This window comes from Muscardinus avellanarius (assembly GCF_963383645.1).
Source record: "Muscardinus avellanarius genome assembly, chromosome: 10".
Classification (NCBI taxonomy): domain Eukaryota; kingdom Metazoa; phylum Chordata; class Mammalia; order Rodentia; family Gliridae; genus Muscardinus; species Muscardinus avellanarius.
Window position 1 is genome coordinate 1,713,888 of NC_137796.1, and position 23,012 is coordinate 1,736,899.

Genomic DNA, 23,012 nt, shown 5'->3' on the forward strand with positions numbered 1-23,012 from the left:
AAGAACTAGGGTCATGGACAGGATGGGGTTGGCCGGGAGATCAAGCCCTCTTGGCTCCTCAGTGGTCCCGCTAGGCTGATTTAAAGGTTGAGTCCTTGCGCAGCTCACTCACAAAGCGAGAAACTAGATATCATTTTCTAATGAATTCTTTCCCTTTGCCGAAGCGCTGCTTGTCCTTGTCCTCACTTCCCCACTTCCTTGGCTGCAAGCCCAAAGTCAACATCCTCGAGGTACCAGCGAGCACTCCCCGGGCTCTTCCTTACTGCCGGAAATGACGTACCTGGAGTCGAATCCTGGGCGCAGTTTCCTAGCGGCCAGGTGGATTCTGTTTCTCAGCTGCAATAAACTGAACACCTTGGAGCGTGACACCAGCCTCGGGGAGCCATGGGAGAAGCCCTGGCCCTCTGTGTTACAGTGACCGGGGGACAGGCCGTGGCCCTCTGTGTTACAGTGACCGGGGGAGAGGCCCAGGCCCTCTGTGTTACAGTGACCAGATAGCGTCTGAGGAGGTCCTCCAGAAGGGAGAGGCAGACCTCACTCAGCCCTGGCAGGTTCTTGTAAGCCGAAGTATCTCGGGAGCAGTCAAAGAGGCACCAGCAGAGATGTGTTCAGGAAAGCGAGGAGATCAGGACAAGCGCTCAGAGGAGAGGGAGGGCGGCGTCCACCACGCCGGGCTCAGATTTTCTTGACAGTAAAGCAGAGAGAGGGGCCTGGGGGTCTAGTTCTTTGCGAAATCTTCAGGTTGATGTTATCTAACTTAAAAATAAAAACTTGGCTGGGCGTGGTGGCGCACGCTTGTAATCCCAGTATTTGGGAGGCTGTGACCTGAGGATCGCCGTTCGCGGGCGGCCTCAGCTACTCAGTGAGGCCCTCTGCAACTCAGCGAGACCCGGTCTCAAAATAAAGAATAAAAAAATAGGGCTGGGGGTAGAATGCCCCTGGGTTGCATCCCCAGTACCGCAAAAACAGAACCACTTGGACTGTACCCGTGTCATGGGCTTTAAACAATCTCTTCGGGCTTTTGCTTAGTTTAAAAAGCATTCTGAGGCGGGCGTGGTGATGCACGCCCATAACCCCAATTCTGGGGAGGCTGAGACAGGAGGATCACAGGCTCGAAGCCAATTTAGTGAGACCCTGTTCCACAATAAAAATAAAACCAGGGCTAGGGAGTGTAGAATACCCTTGGGTCCAATCCACAAGCACCGCACACACACAGTTAACAAGCTACGTGTGGCGGCAGTCCTCCGTCCCTGCACATCTTGCAGGTGGCGATCCCTGAAGCGCCGAGGACCTGGGGGACCGGCCGGCAGCCCGAGGCGGGCGCTGAGTCCCCGCCCAGGCCCGCGCCGGAAGCCGCGCGACGCGCCGGAAGTGACGCGCCTCGACACGCCCCCCCCGCTTCCGCCGCCGCGCTCTCCCCGGCGCCCCGGCCGCCTCCTCCCCGGCGCCATGGGCAAGAAGGGTAAGAAGGAGAAGAAGGGCCGCGGCGCGGAGAAGACGGCCGCCAAGATGGAGAGGAAGGTGTCCAGGCGCTCGCGGCAGGGCGAGGTGAGCGGGCCGGGCTAGCCGGGCCCTCCGCCATCGATTTCCCTCTGCTTCCCCTCCTTTCCTTCACCCCAGGATGCAGGTGGGCCGCGCCGCGCTCGCTCGGGGGCTCCGCCTACCTCTCCCGGTGCTGACGACTGAGCCCAGGGCATTCTACCTCTGAGCCACGCCCCGGCCCTATTTTATTTTGTATTTTTGTTTATTTATTTATTTGTTGGTGGTACTGGAAGTGGAACCCAGAGGCTTACTCCGGGCTATACCCCCAGACCTATTTTATACTTTATTTGGAAACAGGGTCTCACTAAGTTGCCGAGAGCCTCGCTCAGTAGCTGAGGCTGGCTTCGAACCTGCGCGATCCTCCTGTCTCAGCCTCCCAAGCGCTGGGATTACAAGCGTGTGCCACCATGCCCGGCTTCATGTTTTTTTGTGTGTGTGTGTGTGTGTGTGTGTGTGTGTGTGTTACTGGGGGTGGAACCCAGGGGCTTTCTACCTCCGGGCTATACTCCCAGACCTATTTTATACTTTATTTGGAATCAGGGTCTCACTAAGTAGCTGAGGCTGGCTTTGAACCTGTGTGATCCTCCTGTCTCGGCCTCCCAAGTACGGGGATTACAAGAGTGCGCCACCACGCCGGGCTTATTTTTTTAATTTTTGTTACAAGATCTGACTAGGTGGATGAGAGTCTCACTGCTTGCTGAGGCTGGCCTCGAACCTGCCATTCTCTTGTCTCAGCCTCCCAAGTACCGGGATAACTGGCGTTAATAGCACGCCAGGTACGTTGTGCTTTCTCTTGACCACTTCTGTGGGCCTCCCTCCCCTGGGGCAACTGTGATGGCTAGTGTCTTTGGGGTGCCTGCAGCACGTGGGGTGCAGTCTGCCAGGACTTTCGTCCTCACAGTTGTGAGAGTTAGGTAGCATTGCCCCCCTCACTTGGACAGACAGGAAGTCAGAGACTACCAGGTTGCACAGCTCAGAGACACACAGCCAGGAAGTGGTGGGGATTGGGATTTGACCAGAAGGCACTACTCCCAAGCTTTTGGCTACATTTCGTTGTCTCCTTGCTTCCTGGGTCACTCATCTCTCCATTTTATCTGCCAAGCAATGGGCCTGGACTTTCCCCTCCAACATAGGCTCTGACAGTTAAGCGCTCAGGCTCTGCAGCCAGGGGCCTGGGTTTGAATCTTGCCTCTGCCGCAACCACCTGATGGCTTCAGCGGAGTAGGGCCACGGCAGGATTCAAGTCAGTTCATCTGTGCGGTGTGTTTAGAGCAGAGCCTGGCACAGAACAGGCACTATTAATTGACAATTTTGTTTTGGTACTAGGAATTGAACCCAGGAGCATTCTACCTCTGAGCTACACCCCTCAACTTTTATTTATTTATTTATTTATTTATTTATTTTTTGCGGTACCAGGGAGATGGAACCCTGGGGCATTCTACCCCTGAGCTACACTCCAGCCCTATTTTTAATTTTTTATTCTTTATTTTGAAACAGGGTCTCACTGAGTTGCAAAGGACCTCACTAAGTAGCTGAGGCTGTCCGAAAACCGCGATCCTCCAGTCTCAGCCTCCAGAATGCTGGGATTACAAGTGTGTGCCACTACGCCTGGCTTGCTTTGTTTTGAAACAGGGTTTTGCTAGTTTGCTGAGATTCATGCTAATTGCTGAGGCTGGCCCTGAACCTGTGGTCCTCCTGTCTTAGTCCCCAAGGACTAGGGTTACAGATGTGTGCTGCGCCCTCTGTCATCTGTAATGAACCTCCATGTCTAGTAATGCCTGGTACTTACATGATCGGAACAGTAGCGTCCCCAGAGAGAAAGAGCTTGTCTGGCTTGTTTGCTATCTTGATTTGTTTTCAAAATAAGCCTTTAGGTTCATTGGCCAAGTGGTTAGTTCAGCCCCACAGAGGGTAATCTTTCTCTTTCTCTCTCTTTTTTTTTTTTTTTGCGGTGCTGGGGATAGAACCCAGGGAGGGGCATTGTATCTCCGAGCTACACCCCAGCCCTTCCTTCCTTTCCCTCTTTCTTTTCTTTCTTTCTTTCTTTCTTTTTTTCTTTCTTTCTTTCTTGTGGTACTGGGGTTCCTGGAAACCCTTCTACCTCTGGACTACACTCCCAGACCTATTTTATATTTTGATTTGGAAAAAGGCTCTCTTAAGCCAGTGAGGCTGGCTTTGAATCTGCGCGATCCTCCTGTCTCCACCTCCCAAGCGCGGGGATTACAAGAGTGCGCCACCAGGCCTGGCATATTCTCTCACTGAGTTGTGAAGAGCCACACTAAGTAGCTGAGGCTGTCGGTGAACCACGATCCTCTGGTCTCAGCCTCCCGAATGCTGGGATTACAAGCGTGCGCCACCATTCCTGGCTTTATTCTTTATTTTGAAACAGGGTCTTGGTGAGTTGTAAAGGGCCTCACTAAGTAGTAGCTGAGGCTGGCTGTGGACCGATCCTCTGGTCTCGGCCTCCCGAATGCTGTGCGCCACCACGCCCGGCTCTGTGTGTCACATGACCTGGCCCGTCCTGGAGCCAGGTCTTGTCATTTCACAGTCCGGGGAGTTTTGGGACTAGAGGATATCTTTGGAGACCGCTGGGATTGCACGAGCACAGAGCACGCGTGCCGGAGCCCCTGGTTGGCGGGGTCTATCCTGGCCTCTGCCTGGGGTCTCCAGCCACACCACTGTTCTTCTGTGTCCCAGACGCTCCTGGTCTTTAACTCTGCCTCAGTCAGTCCTCGTGGCTGGCTCCTTTTCACCTTTTAGCCTGTCATCACCCCAGAGAAACTCACTGACAGGCCATGGTGCCCCCCAGGCCCACCCCTGCCAGTCCTCACGCAGGGATGATGAGCCTCAGGCCTGGTCGGGGTGCTGCCTGAAAGGGGTAGGCGCGTGCCTGGCGCACAGATGTGGTCTGGTGCCAATTGCGATGCGAGGCCTGTGGGGGGCTGCTGGTCAACTAGCAAGGAGGAGCAGGTGGAGGCACCCCATGCACCGCCCGGCCGCCTCGGGAAGCAGGGCTGTGAGCACGAGGGCGAGGGAGGGCAGGTTCCTTGTCTGCGCGGGGGCCAGGTGAGGGCCGAGCCCAGGAGGATGTGGAGGATGGCAGGCAGCAGGGCAGACGGCAGCCCTGTGTGCGGCTCTGTTCCATGCTGCCTAGCCCTGCCAGCAGATGAGCGCCTTACCTTCCAGCTGCTGGAAGTTACAGGCCAAGCTGTACAGCGGGGTCCCTGAGCATGGGCTGCATGGTGCTTGGTGAGGCCCGCCGTGCAGCCGATCCAGCCGGCTCAAGTCCCGCTCTCCTGCAGCTCATGTTTTACCTGGGGAGGAGTCGGGTGTCAAGAGAGGCCCCAGACACGGCTCCCCAGCCAGGGCAGGCTGGTGGTGGCCCAGGCCCTGGGCTGAGAGGTCGCTGAAGGGGTCGGTCGGGTGGGCTCCTGAGAGGAAGGATTCTGGGTCATGAGGATTCTGGGTGAGGTGACCCCCCCAAGGACACTGCATCGGGGTGAAGCTCAGGGGTTTGGGATGTGCCCAGTCCTATGTGTGTCCCACCCAGGCAGAGTGTTGGGACTTGCAGCTGTGGCTAGATCCCAGCCCACGGTGACCGAGGAGCACTGTAGAGAGGAGGAGGTGCTTCTCCATGATGGGTCCTAGGAGTCTCATGTTGGCTGCTTTGTGCCCTAGGAAGACCTGGAAGCCCTCATCGCCCACTTCCAGACACTGGATGCCAGGAAGACCCAGGTCACGGAGACACCGTGTGGCCCGCCCTCTGCACGGTGAGTGGCCGGCCTCTCTGCCTTCCGCTAGGCTGGGAAACCGCCTGAGTGGCACTGTGTTCTCATAGGTGCCTGAGCTGGTGATGTCTTCGTGAATCCCTGCTGTAGGTCACTTTCCTGGGAAGCGCTGGGGCCAGGCTGTTGTCGCTGTGAGCTGTGGGCCTTGGACACCAGGTCGCCTAGCGCGCCTCTGCCTTCCAGACACAGGCCTGGGAGGGTTTTCCGGCTGGCAGCCATGGTGCATGCAAGCGTTGCCCTGGGAGCTTTCCCAGGTGCTTAGAAGTGCGCATCTCCAGGCGTGCTGGGCGCGCTTGTCATCCCAGCACGTGCGAGGCTGAGACTGCAGGATTGTGGTTCGAGGACAGCCTCAGCTACTTAGTGAAGCCCTCCACAACTTAGTGAGACCCTGTTTCAAAATAAAGAATAAAAAATAGGGCTGGGGATGTAGCTCGGAGGTAGAATGCCCCTGGGTTCCATTCCTAGACCCGCAAAAAAAAAAAAAAAAAAAAAGTGCACATCACAGGTGGAGAACTGGAAGCGCCACAGCTTTTTGCTATGTTTGTTCCTGATGCTTTTAAATTATTATGTGAGCCGGGTGTGGGGGCGCACACTTGTAATCCCAGCATTCGGGAGGCTGAGACCAGAGGATCACGGTTCACGGACAGCCTCAGCTACTTAGTGAGGCCCTCTGTAACTCAGTGAGACCCTGTTTCAAAATAAGAATAAAAAATAGAGCAGGGGGTATAGCTCGGAGGTCAAATGCCTCTGGGTTCCATCTCCAGACTGGCAAAAAAAAAAAAAAAGTAAATTATTATGTGAGAGATTTATTTATTTATTTATTTATTTCTGCGAGTCTGGGATGGAACCCAGAGGCATTTGACCTCCGAGCTATACCCCTTGCCCTATTTTTTATTCTTATTTTGAAACAGGGTCTCACTGAGTTGCAGAGGGCCTCATTAAGTAGCTGAGGCTGTCCGTGAACCGTGATCCTCCTATCTCAGCCTCCCGAATGCTGGTATTACAAGCCTGCGCCACCACACCTGGCTCCATGTTGGATACTTTTCTATAGAAAATTAATAGATGTTTAGGGGGGGTTAAAGGTCAAAGGATTTGGCAAACTGTTTTTTTTTTTTTTTTTTTTTTGGTGGTACTGGGGTTCCTGGGAGCCCTTCTATTTCTGGGCTACACTCCCAGACCTATTTTATATTTTTATTTGGAAACAGGGTCTCTTAAGCTAGCGCGGCTGACTTTGAACCTGAGTGATCCTCTTGTCTCCGCCTCCCAAGCATGGGGATTACAAGCGTGTGCCACCACCCCCAGCTCTTTTTTGTTTTATTTTTTGAGGTATTGAGGATGGAACCCAGAAGCATTCTGAGCTACACCTCCAGCTCTATTTTTTATTATTTATTTTTATTTACTGATTTTGCAGTAATGAGGATGGAACCCAGAAGCATTCTACGTCTGAGCTACACCCCAGCCCTATTTTTTGGAGTCTTGCTAAGCTGCAAAGGGCCTCGCTCACTAAGTAGCTGAGGCTGTTGATCCTACTGTCTGAGCCTCCCAAATGCTGGGATTACTGCTTTCTGTATGTGAAATTTCTCAGTCTGTGAAATATTTCTGCACACAATCCATTGCCAGTGAGAAGTGGAGGCCGGGGAGCATGTTTGTAGCAGGGCGCGTGGCCGTGTGGCCCGCGGGGCGGGAGGGTTCTGGGGCAGGGCGCTCCGCAGTGCTTGGCTCGTTGGCGCATGCCTTTTCCAGCTTTCACTGAAACAGGACGTGAGTCAGCCCCGCAGCCGTCACTCTGTCCTTGTGAGTGCCTGAGTAGGAAGGGGCAGACGTCCCTGGATGAAAGGCAGCTGGGACGTGTAGGGAGCTTCAGTGCTGGGCTAGGGCGAGCCCTTAGGACGAGCGGGCCGGAGGATTCAGCATGTGCGTCAGTCAGCGGCCCGGGCTCCTGGCTTGGTCGTGTTTTCGGCCAGTTCTATCAGGCTCTCCTGGGGGCTGCACCTGGCCGTCTTGCCCGGAAGAGGGGCCCTCGGGTCGGCCTGGGGAAGGCGGGGCTTGGCGCAGGCACGGTGAGAGCTCAGCCCGCCACACTCACGGGCCTCTGTCTCTTGCAGGTTGAATGCCTCCCTCTCGGCTCATCCTGAGAAAGATGAATTGATCCTTTTCGGAGGTGAATATTTCAATGGCCAAAAAGTAAAGTATACATTTTTCTTTCACTCCCCCTTTGCCAGGGTCTCACCTGCAGCGGAGTTAGTGCATAGCTGTGATCGGGCGGGCACTTCCTCCCTCTCCATGGCGCCTCCCAGGGGCCCGCCCCATTGGCCCCAGGGCCCGTTGGGCACTGGGTGGTCACGTGGGCTTCAGTTCCACGGTGTCCTTGTTCCCTGGGCCGCCGAGCCTCGCTGTCCCCTGGCTCCCCCAGGGCCTGTGGGGCAGCGGGTGGTCACGTGGGCTCCAGTTCCTCGGTGTCCTCCTCTCCCTGGGCTGCAGAGCCTCGCTGTCCCCTGGCTCCCCCAGGGCCTGTGGGGCAGCGGGTGGTCACGTGGGCTCCAGTTCCTCGGTGTCCTCCTCTCCCTGGGCTGCAGAGCCTCGCTGTCTCCCGGCTCCCCCAGGGCCTGTCGGGCAGCAGGTGGTCACGTGGGCGCAGAGCCTCACTGTCCCCCGGCCGCCCCGGCGCTGCCTCTGCTCACTGCGGCTGCGTTCCCGCGGGCTCCTCCTGACGGCGTTTTCCACAGTTGCGGTTTTGGACGCTTTGTTTGTAGTGCCAGAGAGTGAGCACTAGCACGCGGTCTACCACTGAGCTCTGTCTGCAGCCCACAAAGTTGCTTTGAATAAAAAGCCACTACGTCATGGGGCTAGTTCGTACTGTGGAGCAGACCAGCAAGCCCTGCGTTTTGGAGTTGTGCGTGATGGAGTTAGAACTAGGAGCTCGCTTAGCTCCAGCCTGCGAGGAGCTCTGCGGTCTACCTCCATTCTTCCTGTCTCCTTCCTGTCTTTTCGTGCGTCAGAAACTAGTACTGAGCCAGGTGGTGGCGTAGGCATGGTCCCAACTACTCGGGAGGCCGAGGCGCGAGCTCGAGGCCAGCTTGGCGACTTAGTGGGACCTGTGTTGAAGTTAGTAGGAAAGGCTGCAGATACACCTCAGTGGCAGAGCGCCCTGGGTCAGTCACCAGTACAGCAAATAAACAGCACAGTGGGCGGCGTGGCTTGAAGGCCCGAGCCGGAGCGGCAGAGGCGCTGGCGCCCTGCGGAGGAGCAGCCACAGACACTTGGCCTCAGGGTCCCGCTCGCGACCTTTGGCTTCCCGAGGTGGAGTGCCTGAGCAAGCAGTTTGCTCTTCGCTTTAGAGCAGTGCTTATAAGGCGGCACGAGGTACCGCGCTTACTGTAAGTAGGCGCTACGCTAGCCGTGTCCAGCTTAAGTCGGCTGGCCAAGCTGTGACCTTGGTGTGGCGAATGCGTCTTCCAGCTTGCCAGGGCTCCCTGGGGCCGACCCCACGGGCCGAGGAAGCTGCTCACCCGAGGCTCATGGGACCCACATCCGCCGCCCGCCTCCGGCCGCGGGGCCTGTTGGCAGCCCTGACACTGCCCTTCCTCTCCCCCGCTGCAGACGCTTCTGTACAACGAACTATACATCTACAGCATCAGAAAGGACACCTGGACTAAGGTCGACATTCCTGGTCCTCCTCCTCGGCGCTGTGCTCACCAGGTAACGTCAGTGCGGACCCTCCGGCTAAAGGGTAGGCGCTTTTGGAGTCTAAGTGGCAGGCGGCCGCACACGGAGGCTGGACCTCGTGGATCGTCATGGCTTTGCGGTTTCTATCCTGGACCCCTTCTTTGCACCTGTCGTTTTTCACCCGAGAGTGGGATGGGTGGGACCACCTGCTTCCCCGGTGGTGAGAAGAGCACCCGAATGGTACGTGAGCCAGGCACAGTGGTGGGGATCCTTATCTCAGCACTGGGAGGCCGAGACAGAGGGTATCGGGTTTGAGGCCAGCTGCAGCAGCTTACTGAGACTCTGAGTAACTAAGACCCTGTTCCAAAAATAACTTGAGAGCTGGGGGTATAGCTCCTGGGTTCAATCCCTAGTACCTAGTACCAAAAAAAAAAAAAAGACATATTCTGTGTAAAGCGTTGTGCTGGCCCTGCAGCACCACAGAAGCAGACTGCTGAGAGGCCTCAGCACGCACCCTCCTTCTCCGGGCCATGGGGAGCGCAGGCAGGTGAGGTTCAGGAGGAGGACGTGTGCTGAGGAGAGTCTGTATTCAGAATGAAACGAACCAGTAACGGGGAGGAGGACCAAGCAGCGGGGAGGGCGCACAGGGCGTGGTGCCGCTGAGCCCCAGGCCCCTCGCCCTCCTCGTGTGCTCTCAGCGTGGCTTTCAGCCACAGGGCTCGCCCCTTCCCGGGAGGCAGTGCGCCCGGCTCTTGTGCTGTGCTCTGAGGCCATGGCAGCAGGCTGCAGGTGAGACTTGAGGCGGCTGAGAGGAGGAAGGGACCCCTGCTTGCAGGAAGGTTGGTCCCAGTGCAGCTCGGCAGAGCTCCCCGGGAATGAAGCGCATTTTCTCTTGAAGAGAGGCTAAGACAGCAGGAAGTTCCCGGTGACCCGAACGTGGCAGCTGTGTTTTGTGGCGCATTGGTGAGCACTGCGTAGCGGAGGGGGAGTTCACGTGTGCGCTTCTCTGTCAGTAAGCAGAGGCCCGCCGCCTGCCGCCTTGGGAGCGGTGCCGGCGGCCTGCTGCCCATTCCCTTCTGTCGCTCCGTCTGAGGGTGTAGAGGGGCTTTCTCTAGGTGCTCTCAGGAAGCAGTTATCCAGGCCCTGTTCTGTGCCGAGTACACAGCAACCGGCCAGCCCTGACCAGTCCACCAGTTCCCTGTCTATGGCAAGCAAGGCCCGTAAGCCCGGCTTTCCTCGGTGGATCCCAAGGCTGCCATCAGAACCCGCGCTCAGCGTTTGTTGGACTCCGTGGGCTGCCCTCGGTGTTTGTGAAAAGAGGCTTGTGGACTTAGGGCTTGCCATTTATTCCAGCTAAAACTAGCGACCCCAGGTGCCTGGGAAGCACCGCACGGACCGTGGTGGCGGGAGCTGCACGGCGGGCGTCTTGCTCTGTCCTCTGGTCTGCGGGGCACGCACCAGGCTCCCGCGGCCATGTTTTGCCGCTGTTAGCCTGGAGAATGGTGGTGGTTGGCCATTTGAAGCAGGTATTCGAAACCAGTCTGCGTATGTGTGGCATATGTGCGGTACGTACGCGCATGTATTTTTGTGTGTGGTGCTGGGGATTGAACCAGGGCCATTCTACCTCTGAGCTATGTCCCCAGTTCTATTTAATTCTTATTTGAAAATAGGGTCTCACAAAGTTGCTAAGAGAGCCTGGCTCTGTAAGTGTGTTCTAAATTATTTTTTTAGTTATTTCTAACCAAGTACATACATGGCCACACATGGTAGCTGGGAAGCTGCAGGCCCTTTCCGTAAGCTGGACACTGTGGAGGGGGGCAGCCTGAGGCGTGAAGTGATGGGCGCCCAGCGCCCTCCTCCCCTGAGGCGGGCCTGGAGGATTTCGCAGAAGCACCCGACTCCCTCTCGGCCTCTGTGCCGCCGCCACCTCCTCGCCCCGGGGCCCGGCTGTCAGAGGCCTCTTGCTACCTGGTTCTCTCTCGCTGGCACACGTGAGAGCACGTACAGTCCACTCTGAGACTGCCTAATGTTCTCAGGGCCCATCCATCTTTCTGCAAGTGATACAATTTTGTTCTCTATGGCCAAGTAAGGTTCCATTGTGTGTATATACCGCAGTTTTGTGATTCATGTGTTGAGAGGTGTCTTGTGCACGTTGTGTGTGTGTGTCTAGGTTGATGAGCATTGTACTAGTTGCTAAGGCTATCCTCGTGTTCAGCCTCTCAAGTACTGGATTACAGGCGTGTGCTACCACGACTGGCTTCCTGGTTGTTTTTTTTTGGTGGTACTGGGGATAGCACTCAAGGCATTCTACCTCCACGCTACACTCCCGGTCTTATTTTATTTTACCTTATTTTATTTTGTGTGTGTGTGGTGGGACTGGGGATTGAGCTCAGGGGCATTCTGTGAGTGACACCCCTAGTCCTGTCTTAATCTTGATTTTGAGACATTTTGCTGGGTATGGATTTCTGTCTTCATAGCTGTTTTCTTTCAGCTGTAAAGCTCTTGAAAGATGTTCTGCTGCGTGTGCGCGCTGTTTCCAGAGAGGCCAGGGTGTCTTCGTGCCTGTGGAGCCGGGATGAACCCCGGCCTCCGTGGCGGGCTTGCTTCCCCGCCGAGCCTCCCTCCGGTCGCCTTACCTCGTCCTCGGTGTGGTGCTCTTGGCCCTAAGGCTGCTGGAGAGAGTTTCTCTTGCTTTCCCATTGGCTCAGCTTTGGAACACCTGTGCGATTTTCTGGGCGTCAGTGTAGATTAGGTTGCCTGCAGTATCCAGAGGGATCACGTTCTCTCCCACGTTGACGTCCTCGTGTCTGCTGCCTGTCTTCAGGGCCAGAGCGGGTGCTCTGAGAACCAGTGAGGTTTTCCTTCTCGCTCAGCATGGCGCCCCGGCGCTCTCCGGTTCTTGTTTGGCGTTGTGCAGCGCCGGGGCTTCCTCGGCTGGCACAGCCATCCTTGGCGGCTCCCCGCCTGTGGCTTTCCTCCGGCCAGGCCCCGGCAGCTTGCGCTCCCCGGCGCTGTGATCAGATGCTGGGCTTTCTCCGTGCTGCCTGTGGTTCTTGTCTGTCTGTGAAGGGTGAGTGTCATCCTGGCAGATCCTCCTGGTGTCTTGAGGTGCACTTCAGGGCTGGCTTGCTGACACGTTGGCCTCTCAAGGTCTCCTGAGCGGGCAGCGGTGTCCTCTCTGCGGCTGGGGTTTGCAGAGAGGACCATGTGCTCGGGCCGTGTGACCGCTTCACTGCGGTGATTCCCCGCGCAGCGTCCCGTGCTCTCCTCTGCCAGGGAACGGCTTCGTGTGCAGGGCTCCAGCCCAGGGTCTTTCTCCTTAGCTCTGTCTCTCTGCCGCCCGCCTTGCAGAGTCCTCCTGCCTGGCGTGCCTGCACTCCAGCTGTGGTGTGGCTGTGCCGACCTTGCTGCCGGCTCGGCCAGCCTTCTCTGAGCCCCAATGGGAAGCGTCCTCAGCCTTGCCAGATCTCACCCTTGCCCTGAAACAAGCGCGCACGCTGACGAGGCGCTGCTGAGCCGGGGCCTTAGGCCTGTGGCGTGGTCGCCCGCCCGGGCTCCTCCATCGCTCCTCACTGCCATTCTGGTGCGCCACAGTCCCGTGGTGCTGTGCCGTGGGGCCCTCCCCCGAGAGCGCCGGCGGCTCGTGCACGCCGGCCTGGAGGGTCAGGCTCTGGCGCCGTAGGCTGGTCACCGCATGACAAGGGCCCGAGTGGTGAGGGGGCCCACCGTGGGGACAGAGCCCCCCATGGCCGAGGGCGAGCGCAGAGCCCGGACCTTGGCCCTGCTCAGAGTCTTCCAGTGTTGCCCAGCAGAGGGTAAGGTTTGGAGAGAATTCAAACCAGAGCAACTCTTAACTTAAATCCTCTGGAAATAGATGTTACAATGTCTGGTAAATGTTTTGCTATTTTGAGTTTTATCTGTGAGGGCTGTTTTAGGTATAACAGTGCTTACAGCCAGTAAAGGATTGATGAGGGTCAAAACAGCTTTAGTACAGGTATTAAATAAAGAGAAAACACTGTTAGTACATGTTATAACCTATTTATTTATTTATTTATTTATTTATTTATTTATTTATTTATTTATGGGTTTGGGGCTGGAACCCAGAGGCATTTGACTTCTGAGCTACACCCCTGCTTTATTTTTTATTCTTTATTTTGAAATAGGGTCTCACTAAGTTGCGAAGGGCCTCACTAAGTAGCAGAGGCTGTCCACAAACCATGATCCTCCTGTCTCAGCCTCCCAAATGCTGGGATTACAAGCGTGCGCCACCACGCCTGGCTTGTTATAACTAATTTAAAGTTGTTTTTTTTTTTTAGCCGGGCGTGGTGGCGCACGCTTGTAATCCCCGCACTTGGGAGGCTGAGACAGGAGGATTGTGCACGTTCGAAGCCAGCCTCAGCTACTTAGTGAGGCTCTCAGCAACCTAGTGAGACCCTGTTTCCAAATAAAATATAAAATGGGTCTGGGAGTATAGCCCGGAGGTAGAAAGCCTCTGGGTTCCACCCCCAGTACCACCAAAAAAATAAAAATAAAAAAATAAAGTTTTTTTGCGTGTGGGGTATAGGGGGTGGAACCCAGGGGCTTTTTTTTTTTTGCCTCTAGGCTATATATTCCCAGACCTATTTTATATTTTATATGTAAACAGGGTCTCACTAAGTTGCTGAGAGCCTCACTAAGCAGCTGAGGCTGGCTTCGAACCTGTGTCATCTGCCTGTCTCAGCCTCCCAAGCGTGGGGATTACAAGCATGTGCCACCATGCCCCGCTGTAATTTAAAGTTTTGAAGTAGCCGGGCATGGTGGTGCACGCTTGTAATCCCCGCGCTTGGGAGGCTGAGACAGGAGGATTGCACGGGTTCGAAGCCAGCCTCAGCTGCTTAGTGAGGCTCTCAGCAACTTAGTGAGACCCTGTTTCCAAATAAAAAATATAAAATGGGTCTGGGAGTATAACCCGGAGGTAGAAAGCCTCTGGGTTCCACCCCCAGTACCACCAAAAAAAAAAAAAAAAAATGTTTTGAAGTAACTGTGTGTGTGTATTGCTAGGGATGAAACCAGGGTTGCTCTAACACTGAGCCTCTAGCCCTTTTGATTTTTATTCTGAAACAGGATCTTACTAAGCTACCAAGCACTGACCTTGAACATTGAATCCTTCTGTCTCGGCATCCCAAGTACTAGGGTTATGGGTGTGTGCCCATGCCAGCCTAACTGTCCATTTTAAAGGGACATGGCGTTGTCTAGATTTAAGTGTACGTTCACTTTGCAGTCTAGGAAAGTAAGTGTGTGCGTCTTCTGACAGGAGAGCGTGCCTGCCAGGCTTTCCAGGCGCCGCCCCCTCAGGTGCGGGCTAGCTGTGGGGGAGCACGGTGGCCGGCGGGGCTCCTGAGCGTCCTGGGTGGCCGGCGCAGGCGCTGCGTGTGGCCGCCCTCACGCGCTGTCTTTCTTTCCACAGGCTGTGGTGGTGCCCCAAGGCGGCGGGCAGCTGTGGGTCTTCGGAGGGGAGTTTGCTTCTCCCGATGGAGAGCAGTTCTACCACTACAAGGATCTCTGGGTCCTGCACTTGGCCACCAAGGCCTGGGAGCAAATCAGGTAAGGTGCTGGCCGGGTGTGCGGCTGGCCAGGCGGGCCGGGGGCCGGGGCGTGCGGCGGGCCGGGCCAGCCCTGGCCGTGCCCTGGAGGTGGCCCTGGGATTCAGACCTGCCGCCAGCGGAGCGGCCCCACAGAGGTGCATGGTTCGGGAAGAGGAGCCCTCTTCCTGTGGAGGAGCTGGGGCACAGCGGAGCCAGGCGCCGCAGCTTGGTGGCTTCCTGGTGCGCTGGGCGGCCGAGCCTGCGCCTCTGGGGGACAGTGGGGCGCTTGCACGTGAGCCGTGCAGCAGAGAGGCCTGGCTGAAGAAGCCGCCGTCATTTTCCCCTGCGTGTGCCACCAGGTGCTGCTGCCGGGGCGTGTGCGCCGAGCTCCAGCACGTCTCTCTAAGAACCTTCCTTGCTCTGGTGGGTAGGTGGGGCGTGCAAACCCAGCCACAGTGCAGACCTGGGGGCACTGGGGTTGAGCCCAAGGGCATTCTGCCTCTGCGCCCCACCCCCATTCCTATTTATTTATTTATTTATTTATTTTATGTAGCACCGGGGATTGAACCCAGGCCATTCTACCTCCAAGCTACACCTCCAGCCCATTTTATTTTTATTTGGAAACAAGGTCTCACTAGGTTGATGAGAATCTCACTACTTGCTGAGGCTGTCCTTGAACCTGCGACCCTCCTGACTCAGTTTCTCAAGTACTGGGATTACAAGCGTGCTCCACCTCTCCTGGCCTTTTTTTTTTTTTTTTTCCCCAGTACTGGGGATGGAACCCAGGGGCATTCTACCTTGGGGCTATTTTCTTTCTTTTCTCTCTTTCTGTGGTACTGGGGGATGAAACTCAGGGGTTTTTCTACCTCCAGGCTATACACCCAGACCTATTTTATACTTTATTTGGAAATAGGGTCTCACTTTATTTGGAAATAGTGTTGCTGAGAGCCTCACTATGTAGCTGAGGCTGGCTTTGAACCTGTGCGATCCTCCAAGGCACTGGGATTACAAGCGTGCGCCGCCACACCCGGCTTTTTTATTCTTTATTTTGAAACAGGGTCTCACTGAGTTGCACAGGGCCTCACTAAGTAGCTGAGGCTGTCCGCGAACCGCCATCCTCCTGTCTCAGCCTCGGGTGCTGGGATGGCGAGTGTAGCCTCCGTACTGGGTAGAGCCACGGGGCCCTGCCAGGTCAGGACCCTCCGGCTCGGCTCGGCAAGGGGCTGAGCAAGCGCTGCTGCGCTCCGCACAGCGGCTCCTGCCCTCCCTGGAAGCGGCGGTGTGCGTGCGCCTTGACTGTACATTCGCTTTTAGGAATACTGGCTACAGAAGCATTCCTCGTTTCCTTCAAAGACCATGTATGAAAGCACATCCAGAAAAAGCCGCAGGGCTGCAGGTGCTGGGAGGGGCACCGTGCCCCTCTGTGTGCGCGGGGCCCCGGGTGCTGGGAGGGTCACCGTGCCCCTCTGTGTGCGTGCGCCCGGAGCGGCCAGGCCTGGCGCCCTGGGCCGTTTCCACTCCCACCGGATCCTGGTGATGGTGAAGCCTCGCGTCATTCTGCTCTCCTCCCTGCACTTTGACGGCGTGTTTGAAAGCTTGGAAGGTTCTTCTTATTTCATATTATTTGCTTTTTCATGGGCTTTACAGTTTAGTATTTCACATTTTTAAAAATTCCAGTGGGAGTTTCTTTAGATTGACTTTATTTTGTGTGTGTGTGGTACTGGGGATGGAACCCAGGGGCATTCTAGTTCCGAGCTACACCCCGGCCCTATTTTTCAGTCTTTTCTTTTTTGAAACAGGGTCTCACTGAGTTGCGAAGGGCCTCGCCAAGTAGCTGAGGCTGTCTGCGGCCCACGGTTCTCCGGTCTGCACTTCTGAGTGCTGGGTTACAAGCGTGCGCCCCGCCCGGCCTAGATTGGCTCTCTTTTAAAGAGTGCACTTGGCGTGAATTCCTGGCCCTAAATCCTCGGTCTTTCCGGTCGGGGGCCTCGCGTGCTGCCCGCTGGGGACTTGCCCTGTATGCGGCAGTGGTGTGTCAGGTGGCCGCTGTGGACCGCAGAGTCCAGGGCACGTGTGTAAAGTCCCTGCTGGGTCTTGGCGCGCGTGCGGAGGTCTGCAGTGCACGGCGCCGCCGCTCTGCGTTGTCGCGCGGTCTCCTCGCCATCTCTTGTGTGCTGAGCTTTCCTGCCTGGGCGGCAGAAGGCTTGAGGCCGGCTGCCGGCGGCTCTTGTCTCTGGTTCTGGCCACCGGCTCCATGGAGGGCATTCCTGGGAAAGTGGATGCGCTGTGCGGGAGAGCGGTCGGCGCCGGGCGCCTGCGCCACGTTGGGCTCAGCGTGGGTGTGGCCTGGGCGGCTCTGGGGAGTGCGTGTTCACACACTACCAGCACAGCAGCAGTAGGTCCCGATGGGCTCTGGAAGCTCGGCCCTCAGGCCCTGCTGGGCCCCGCCACGGAGGGAGCCCTGGGTTCAGATCTGACTCATTGGTCTCATCCATGGGTGCGTGGTGTGCTTACGTGAAATGCTGTTCCACGGTTATGAAAACGCCTTTTAAGAGGAGAGAAAGCACATGTCAGACGCCTGGCGTAGGCATTGCTAATGTTAGTCATTCGTAACGATTCCACATGAAGGCAGCGCCTCCTTCCGCAGGAAGGGCAGGCCTGCGGGAGTGGAGCGGGCTCTGTTGATGTGGCTGCACGTTCCCACAGGCCATCCATGGCGTCCCAGCTGGCAGTGTGTGGGGTTTCGGCTCAGGGCTGGCCCGGTGCGCTGACGAGGAGCCACTGCAGGGGGCTGCCAGCAGGCCTGTGCTGGGATTGCCCCCTCAGCTTCCAGGCCTCCCTGGGTGGGGGTCTTCATCACCAGCCCCGTCCTCTGCCAGGTTTTAAGTTGATCAGAAAACAAAGGTAGGAAGAGTGAGCAAGATGAAGACCCGCTGCCATTTTACCTCTTCCTTTTTGGTCCTGGGGATTGATTGCAGGGGTGCTCTGCCTCCTAGCTATACCCCCGGGCCTCTTTATGTTTTATTTTGAAGCAGATTTCACTAAGTTGCTGAGGGCTTGCTAAATTGCTGAGGCTGGCCTCAGCAACCTGTAATCCTCCTGTCTCAACCTTCCAAATATTGGAATTACAGATGTGTGCCACCACACCCAGTTTCTTTCTTGCTTTTAAGAAGATTTTTTTTTTAGGTGCCGGACACTTGTAATCCCAGCCTTTGGGAGGCTAAGATAGGAGGATCGCGGTTCGTAGACAGCCTCAGCAACTTAATGAGGCCCTTTGCAACTTAATGAGACCCTGTTTCAAAGTAAAGAATAAAAAATAGGGCTGGGGGTGTTACATGGAGGTAGAATGCCCCTAGGTTCCATCCCCAGTACTACCAAAAAAAAAAAAAGTTTTTTTTGTTTTTTTTCTTTTTAGCAGGGTGTGGTAGTGCATGCTTGTAATCCCAGTAGCTAGGAGGCTGAGGTGGAATCGCAGGTTGAGGTCAGCCTCAGCAGTGTGGTGACACTCTCAGCAACCCAGCAGGACTAAAACAAATCCAATTGGCCAGGGGTGTGGCTCAGAGATAGAATGTCCCTGGATTTACTCCCCGCCCTACACCCAGGATTTCTCTCTCAGGGAGGCAGGGTGCGCTGTTTCCTCTCACCCTCGTCTGCTTTAGCGTATGTATGCTCAGGATTTTCGGTGGTGGTGTTCCAATTTGAGGTGGGTTTCTGCACCCAGAGAAGTGTGTGCAGCCGTAGCTTGGCTGTGCTGATCTGCGGAAGCTCTCCGTGGCTGTCCTGAGCTCAGAGCAGGGAGGCAGGCCTGCCGCGCAGCCGCTGGGAGCTCCCGTTCACATCTTAGCTTCCTTCTCTAGTAGCCGGGGCCGAGCCAGGGCCTCCGCGTGCGAGCAGGTGCTCCACCTCCGAGCTGCACCCCGGCCTGGATTCTCTTGCAGGACAGGGTCTTGCTAAATGGTCCAGGCAGCTTCAGATTCTGTATCCTCCTGCCTCAGCCTCTGGAGTGTGTGGGAGTACAGGCATTCGCTATTGTACCTGGCTCTTGCCCATATTTTTATTGTCATTTATCTGGCTATTTTTATGTTGTAATATTGTGTATTCATTACAAAATGAAACAAAAATGGCAATTTAAACTTTAAGCAGTAGGAAACTGAAAATTATAGTACATGTACCAACTTGAACAATATAGTCCAGTAAAAAGAAAAAATATGGTTTTATTTTGTTTTTTTTTTTCTTTATCTTTTTTGGAACTGGGGATAGAACCCAGAGTGCCACACCTGCAAAGCAGACACTTTGCCACTGAGCTACATCCCGGCCCCCAAAAAGAAAAAATATAAAGGCTGTACTCCTGTGTAGAAAAATGTTGTATGTTTAGTGGAAACAGCACAATGCTAAATTATATGTAGAAAACCAGACGTAACTGTGACTACATAAAGGAGTCATATGAGTAAAGACTGAGTGGGCCGGGCGTGGGGCGCACGCTTGTCATCCCCGCGCCTGGGAGGCCGAGACAGGAGGATCGCAGGTTAGAAGCCAGCCTCGGCTACTTAGCGGGGCTCTCAGCAACTCAGTGAGACCCTGTTTCCAAATAAAGTATAAAATAGGTCTGGGAGTATAACCTGGAGGTAGAAAAGCCCCTGGGTTCCACCCCCGGTACCTCAAAAAAAACAAAGACTGCGTGAGTATCTTACTATTAAGATGGAACTCTGTAAGTACTTCTCAGTTACTGCCTTTCTGATTTTTTTGTGTGTGGTACTGGAGATGGAACCCAGGGCACTGTACCTCCGAGCTACACCCCAACCCTATTTTTTTAGTCATTTAATTTTTGAAACAGGGTCTCACTGAGTTGTGAAGGGCCTCACTAAGTAGTTGAGGCTGTCCGCGAACCACGATCCTCCGGTCTCAGCCTCCTGAAGGCTGGGACTACAATTGTGCTACCATGGCTGGCCTGTTTTGTTTTTTTGTGTGTGTGGTCTAGGGATGGAACCCAGGGGCCGTCTATCTCCAGGTTATACCCCCAGCCCTGTTTTATTTTTTATTTGAAAACAGGGTCTTACTAAGTAGCTAAGGCTGGCCGTGAACCTGTGATCCTCCTGTCTCAGCCTCCCAAGTACTGGGATTACAAGTGTGCGCCACCACGCCAGCTGTAGTGGTGTATTTTGAAGTTCTTTATTTGGTAGACTCCAGTATAAACTATGTTCTGCCTAAGAAATCTTTGATCTCTTTGAAGGTCATGGAGACGTTCTCTCACTTTGTCCTAGAAGTTTGATGGTAGCGAGGCTGTCAGGATGGTCTTGGTAGCTTGTGACCAAATTGAATGACCCATAGTTAAGTGCTCAGGAAACAGAACTTCCAAAAAAAAGAAAAGATCCCAGAAAGCAAACCACTTCTAGTTGCTTCCTCCTCCCTTTAGGTCGACAGGGGGTCCTTCGGGTCGTAGTGGACATCGGATGGTGGCCTGGAAGAGACAGCTAATCCTTTTTGGCGGTTTCCACGAGAGCACAAGGTTGGTACCAACAGCAGAAAAGTTTCTCTTCGTGCAACATTTATTTCAGCGCGGACTTTCCTGGGAGACTGTTCTGAAGGCACTCAGAAAATACTGCCCTGCCTCCCAAGTCCGGGCCGGCCTCTGGCACCGCGCAGGACTGTTAGAGAGGAGTGAGTTTGTTGGTGCGTTAATTGAGCACCCACTGTGTGCAGGGTGGTGAGGTGATCACGGTCCTTCTTTCCTTTGAACTAATAGGCCTTAAGTCAAATCAAATTTTATAATGTTTTTAACTTGCATCCATTTAGAAATCAGATTTTTTTTTGTAGAGGATTGAGACCAGGGGCATTCTGCCTCTGAGCTACACTCCCATTCCTTTCCCTTTTGTTTTTTTTAAACAGTCTGAGTTGCAGAGGCCTCACTAAGTAGCTAAGGCTTTCCGTGAACCGCAATCCTCCGGTCTCAGCCTCCCGAATGCTGGGATGACAACTGTGTGCCATCACACCGGCTCTAGAAATTTTTTAAAGTTATTTCTGTTCTGTTCTTTAAGATTGAGTAGAATTCCGTTACTGAAAAGCTACAAGTGCGGCCTGAGAGACACTGGAGCGTAGCCAGTCTTGTGGACACGGCCACCTGGCGGCCTTGGCTGTGGGCTGGAGCAAACCTCCTGTGGGCAGCCGTGAGCCGGGGGCAGCGGTGGCTGTGGTTGCTGCTGGGCTCTGGTCCCGTGCAGGAAGGCAGGCGCCTGGGCACGGCCCGCCGCGTCCTGGTGCTCGATGCCGCCTGGGCTGCAGGCCCAAGAGCCCGCCCTTCTCACAGTTGTTGGGGAGCGGCGGGGGAGAGGCCCGGTCACTCCCGAGCAGCCAGTGTTCCCCTGGTGTGCTTTAGCTTTCCTCCGTGCACAGTGGGACAGGCCCTCGTGAGTGCGAGGCTGCCTGTTCTTCGGTTCCCCGTGCCGGCCGGGCCTTCTGTTCTCAAGGTCCCTGTGCAGGCTGCCTCTCCTGGCTTGGGGCGTGGACACAAAGCTCTGCGTCTGCTCCTCAGCTCACGGCTGCTCTGCCCTCGCCATCCCTCCTGTCCAGTCCAGTGTCTGGCTAGAGGTGTCTCCATTCTCATGAAGATTTAGATACTCTAGCTCATGGTCGATTTTATGATTACACGCAGAGTGACCATATATGATTACTTGGGAATTACAGTTTTATCAACAGGGCAAAGAAACACGGTAGTACTCTGCATGTAAATTAGTCAGCTTCAAGCCGGTGTGGTGGCTTACTCCTATAATCCCGGGACTTGGGAGGCTGAGGCAGAGGATCACAGGCTCACAGCCAGCCTCAGTGACTCTTTCAAAATAAAAAAGTAAAATAGGGCCAGGGTGTCATTTGGAGGTAGAGTGCCCCTGGCCCAACCCCTAGGCCCTCCCCAGAATGCTTCTGTGGGCCGTAGCATCATTGCTGCTCGGTGAGTGCCAGCGGCCCCAGACGCGTTTCAGCTTTGGCAAAACGTCCGCTTTGCGGTGAGCCTGCCTCTCCCAGTGGCGTTGTGGTGACGGCTTGTGTTCCTGTGTTCCAACCAGGGATTACATCTACTACAACGACGTGCACTCCTTCAGCTTGGACACGCTCACGTGGAGCAGGCTGTCGCCCTCAGGAACCGGGCCCACGCCCCGGTCAGGCTGCCAGATGTCCACCACCCCCCAGGGCGCCATAGTCGTCTACGGGGGCTACTCGAAGCAGGTTAGACGCGGCGTGTAGGCACGAAGAGGAGCTCCGGCGTTTTGAGTTGCATGAGTCGTGGGCGTTTATAAGTGAATAACGTGTTGATTTCATATGAGAGCTCCATGGGGTTCTAGTGAACAGAGGCAGTGTTGATCTCCTCTCTGCACTTGAGATCCTAAGACCGTGTGTTCTAATCCCTGCCTTCCCAGAACACTGCAGTGCAGACGTTCTGTATTCTCACGGTCTCCTAAGCCCTAGACACTAGCTACTGCTAGTGCTTCATTCAGAACGTCCCGTGGCTTCTCTCCGTTCTCTTTTCCTTTCAACGTCTGCGAGTGGTGTCAACAGCAGTGCCCTGCACACGTGCGTAGGAGTCTCTTGCCGGCTGGTGAGCGTGTGCTCCACAGGGCGCCGGCCACCTGCACCGGCAGTGCCCCACTTCCTTCTGCCCCTCCCCAGCAGTTGCCAGCCTCGACGCTGTTGGGAGCCGTGAAGGGCGTCTCGGCATAGAGGCTTTTAAATCTTTTTCATTGAGGAGATTCTCGAACAGTCTGAGCTGAAAGGATTTTGCAGCGTGCGCCTGGCGCCCCTGTGTCCCTGGGCCCCTGTGTCGCCGTAGTCGGTTATCACGGGCCTCTTCGCACAGCTGCCCCTCTCCTGCCGATCGTCTTGGATATGGTTCAGAGTGGCACAGAGGTCATCCCCTGGATGCTCATGCCCACGTGCCGTCAGCAGAGGCCAGGGTTTTTGACGGAGACTGAGCGCAGTGCAGGCCCGCACCGTAAGCGTGTTCTGCTGGCCGCAGGCGATGTGTGCGTGGAGAGGCGTGGCTGGCCGCCTCCCGCTCAGCAGTGCAGCTCTCCCTCCCCGGAGCCCGCCTGCTCCGGAGCTTCCTTTTAATACTTTCATCGGTGCATCGTGACTGTGCGTCATGGTGGGACTCGGTGAACGTCACCATTGCTTGCTGTGTCTCCTGCGTTCCCACCCGCTGCCCCTTCCTCCCTCCTTACCTGTCTCGAGTGATACCTTCATGTAGGGACATAACCGTATCTGACCTGTCCTGCGGGGTGTGGTGGCGCACGCTTGTAATCCCAGTACCTGGGAGGCTGAGACAGGAGGATTGCAGGTTCAAGGACCTCAGCAAATAGCGAGACTCCCATTAACCTAGTGAGACCTTATTTTGAAATACAAGTAAAATAGGGCCGAGGATGTAGCTTGGAGGTAGAGTGCCTCTGGCTCAATCTCCAGTGCC

At 55.4% G+C, this 23,012-nt stretch overlaps 1 protein-coding gene across 1 annotated transcript in view; it reads left to right on the plus strand.

Annotated features, from left to right (window-relative positions):
- Positions 1-1,449: 1,449 nt before the first annotated feature.
- The window catches only part of KLHDC4 (kelch domain containing 4), a gene marked incomplete at both ends in the record, with an annotated part of 30,310 nt that continues 8,747 nt past the window's right edge, over positions 1,450-23,012 (plus strand). Inside the window, 7 exons of the mRNA XM_080702866.1 lie at positions 1,450-1,548; positions 5,221-5,312; positions 7,436-7,514; positions 8,931-9,029; positions 14,443-14,579; positions 19,974-20,066; positions 21,619-21,778. Of these exons, the coding sequence (XP_080558992.1) occupies positions 1,450-1,548; positions 5,221-5,312; positions 7,436-7,514; positions 8,931-9,029; positions 14,443-14,579; positions 19,974-20,066; positions 21,619-21,778 (759 nt within the window). The remainder of the gene's footprint in view (positions 1,549-5,220; positions 5,313-7,435; positions 7,515-8,930; positions 9,030-14,442; positions 14,580-19,973; positions 20,067-21,618; positions 21,779-23,012) is intronic.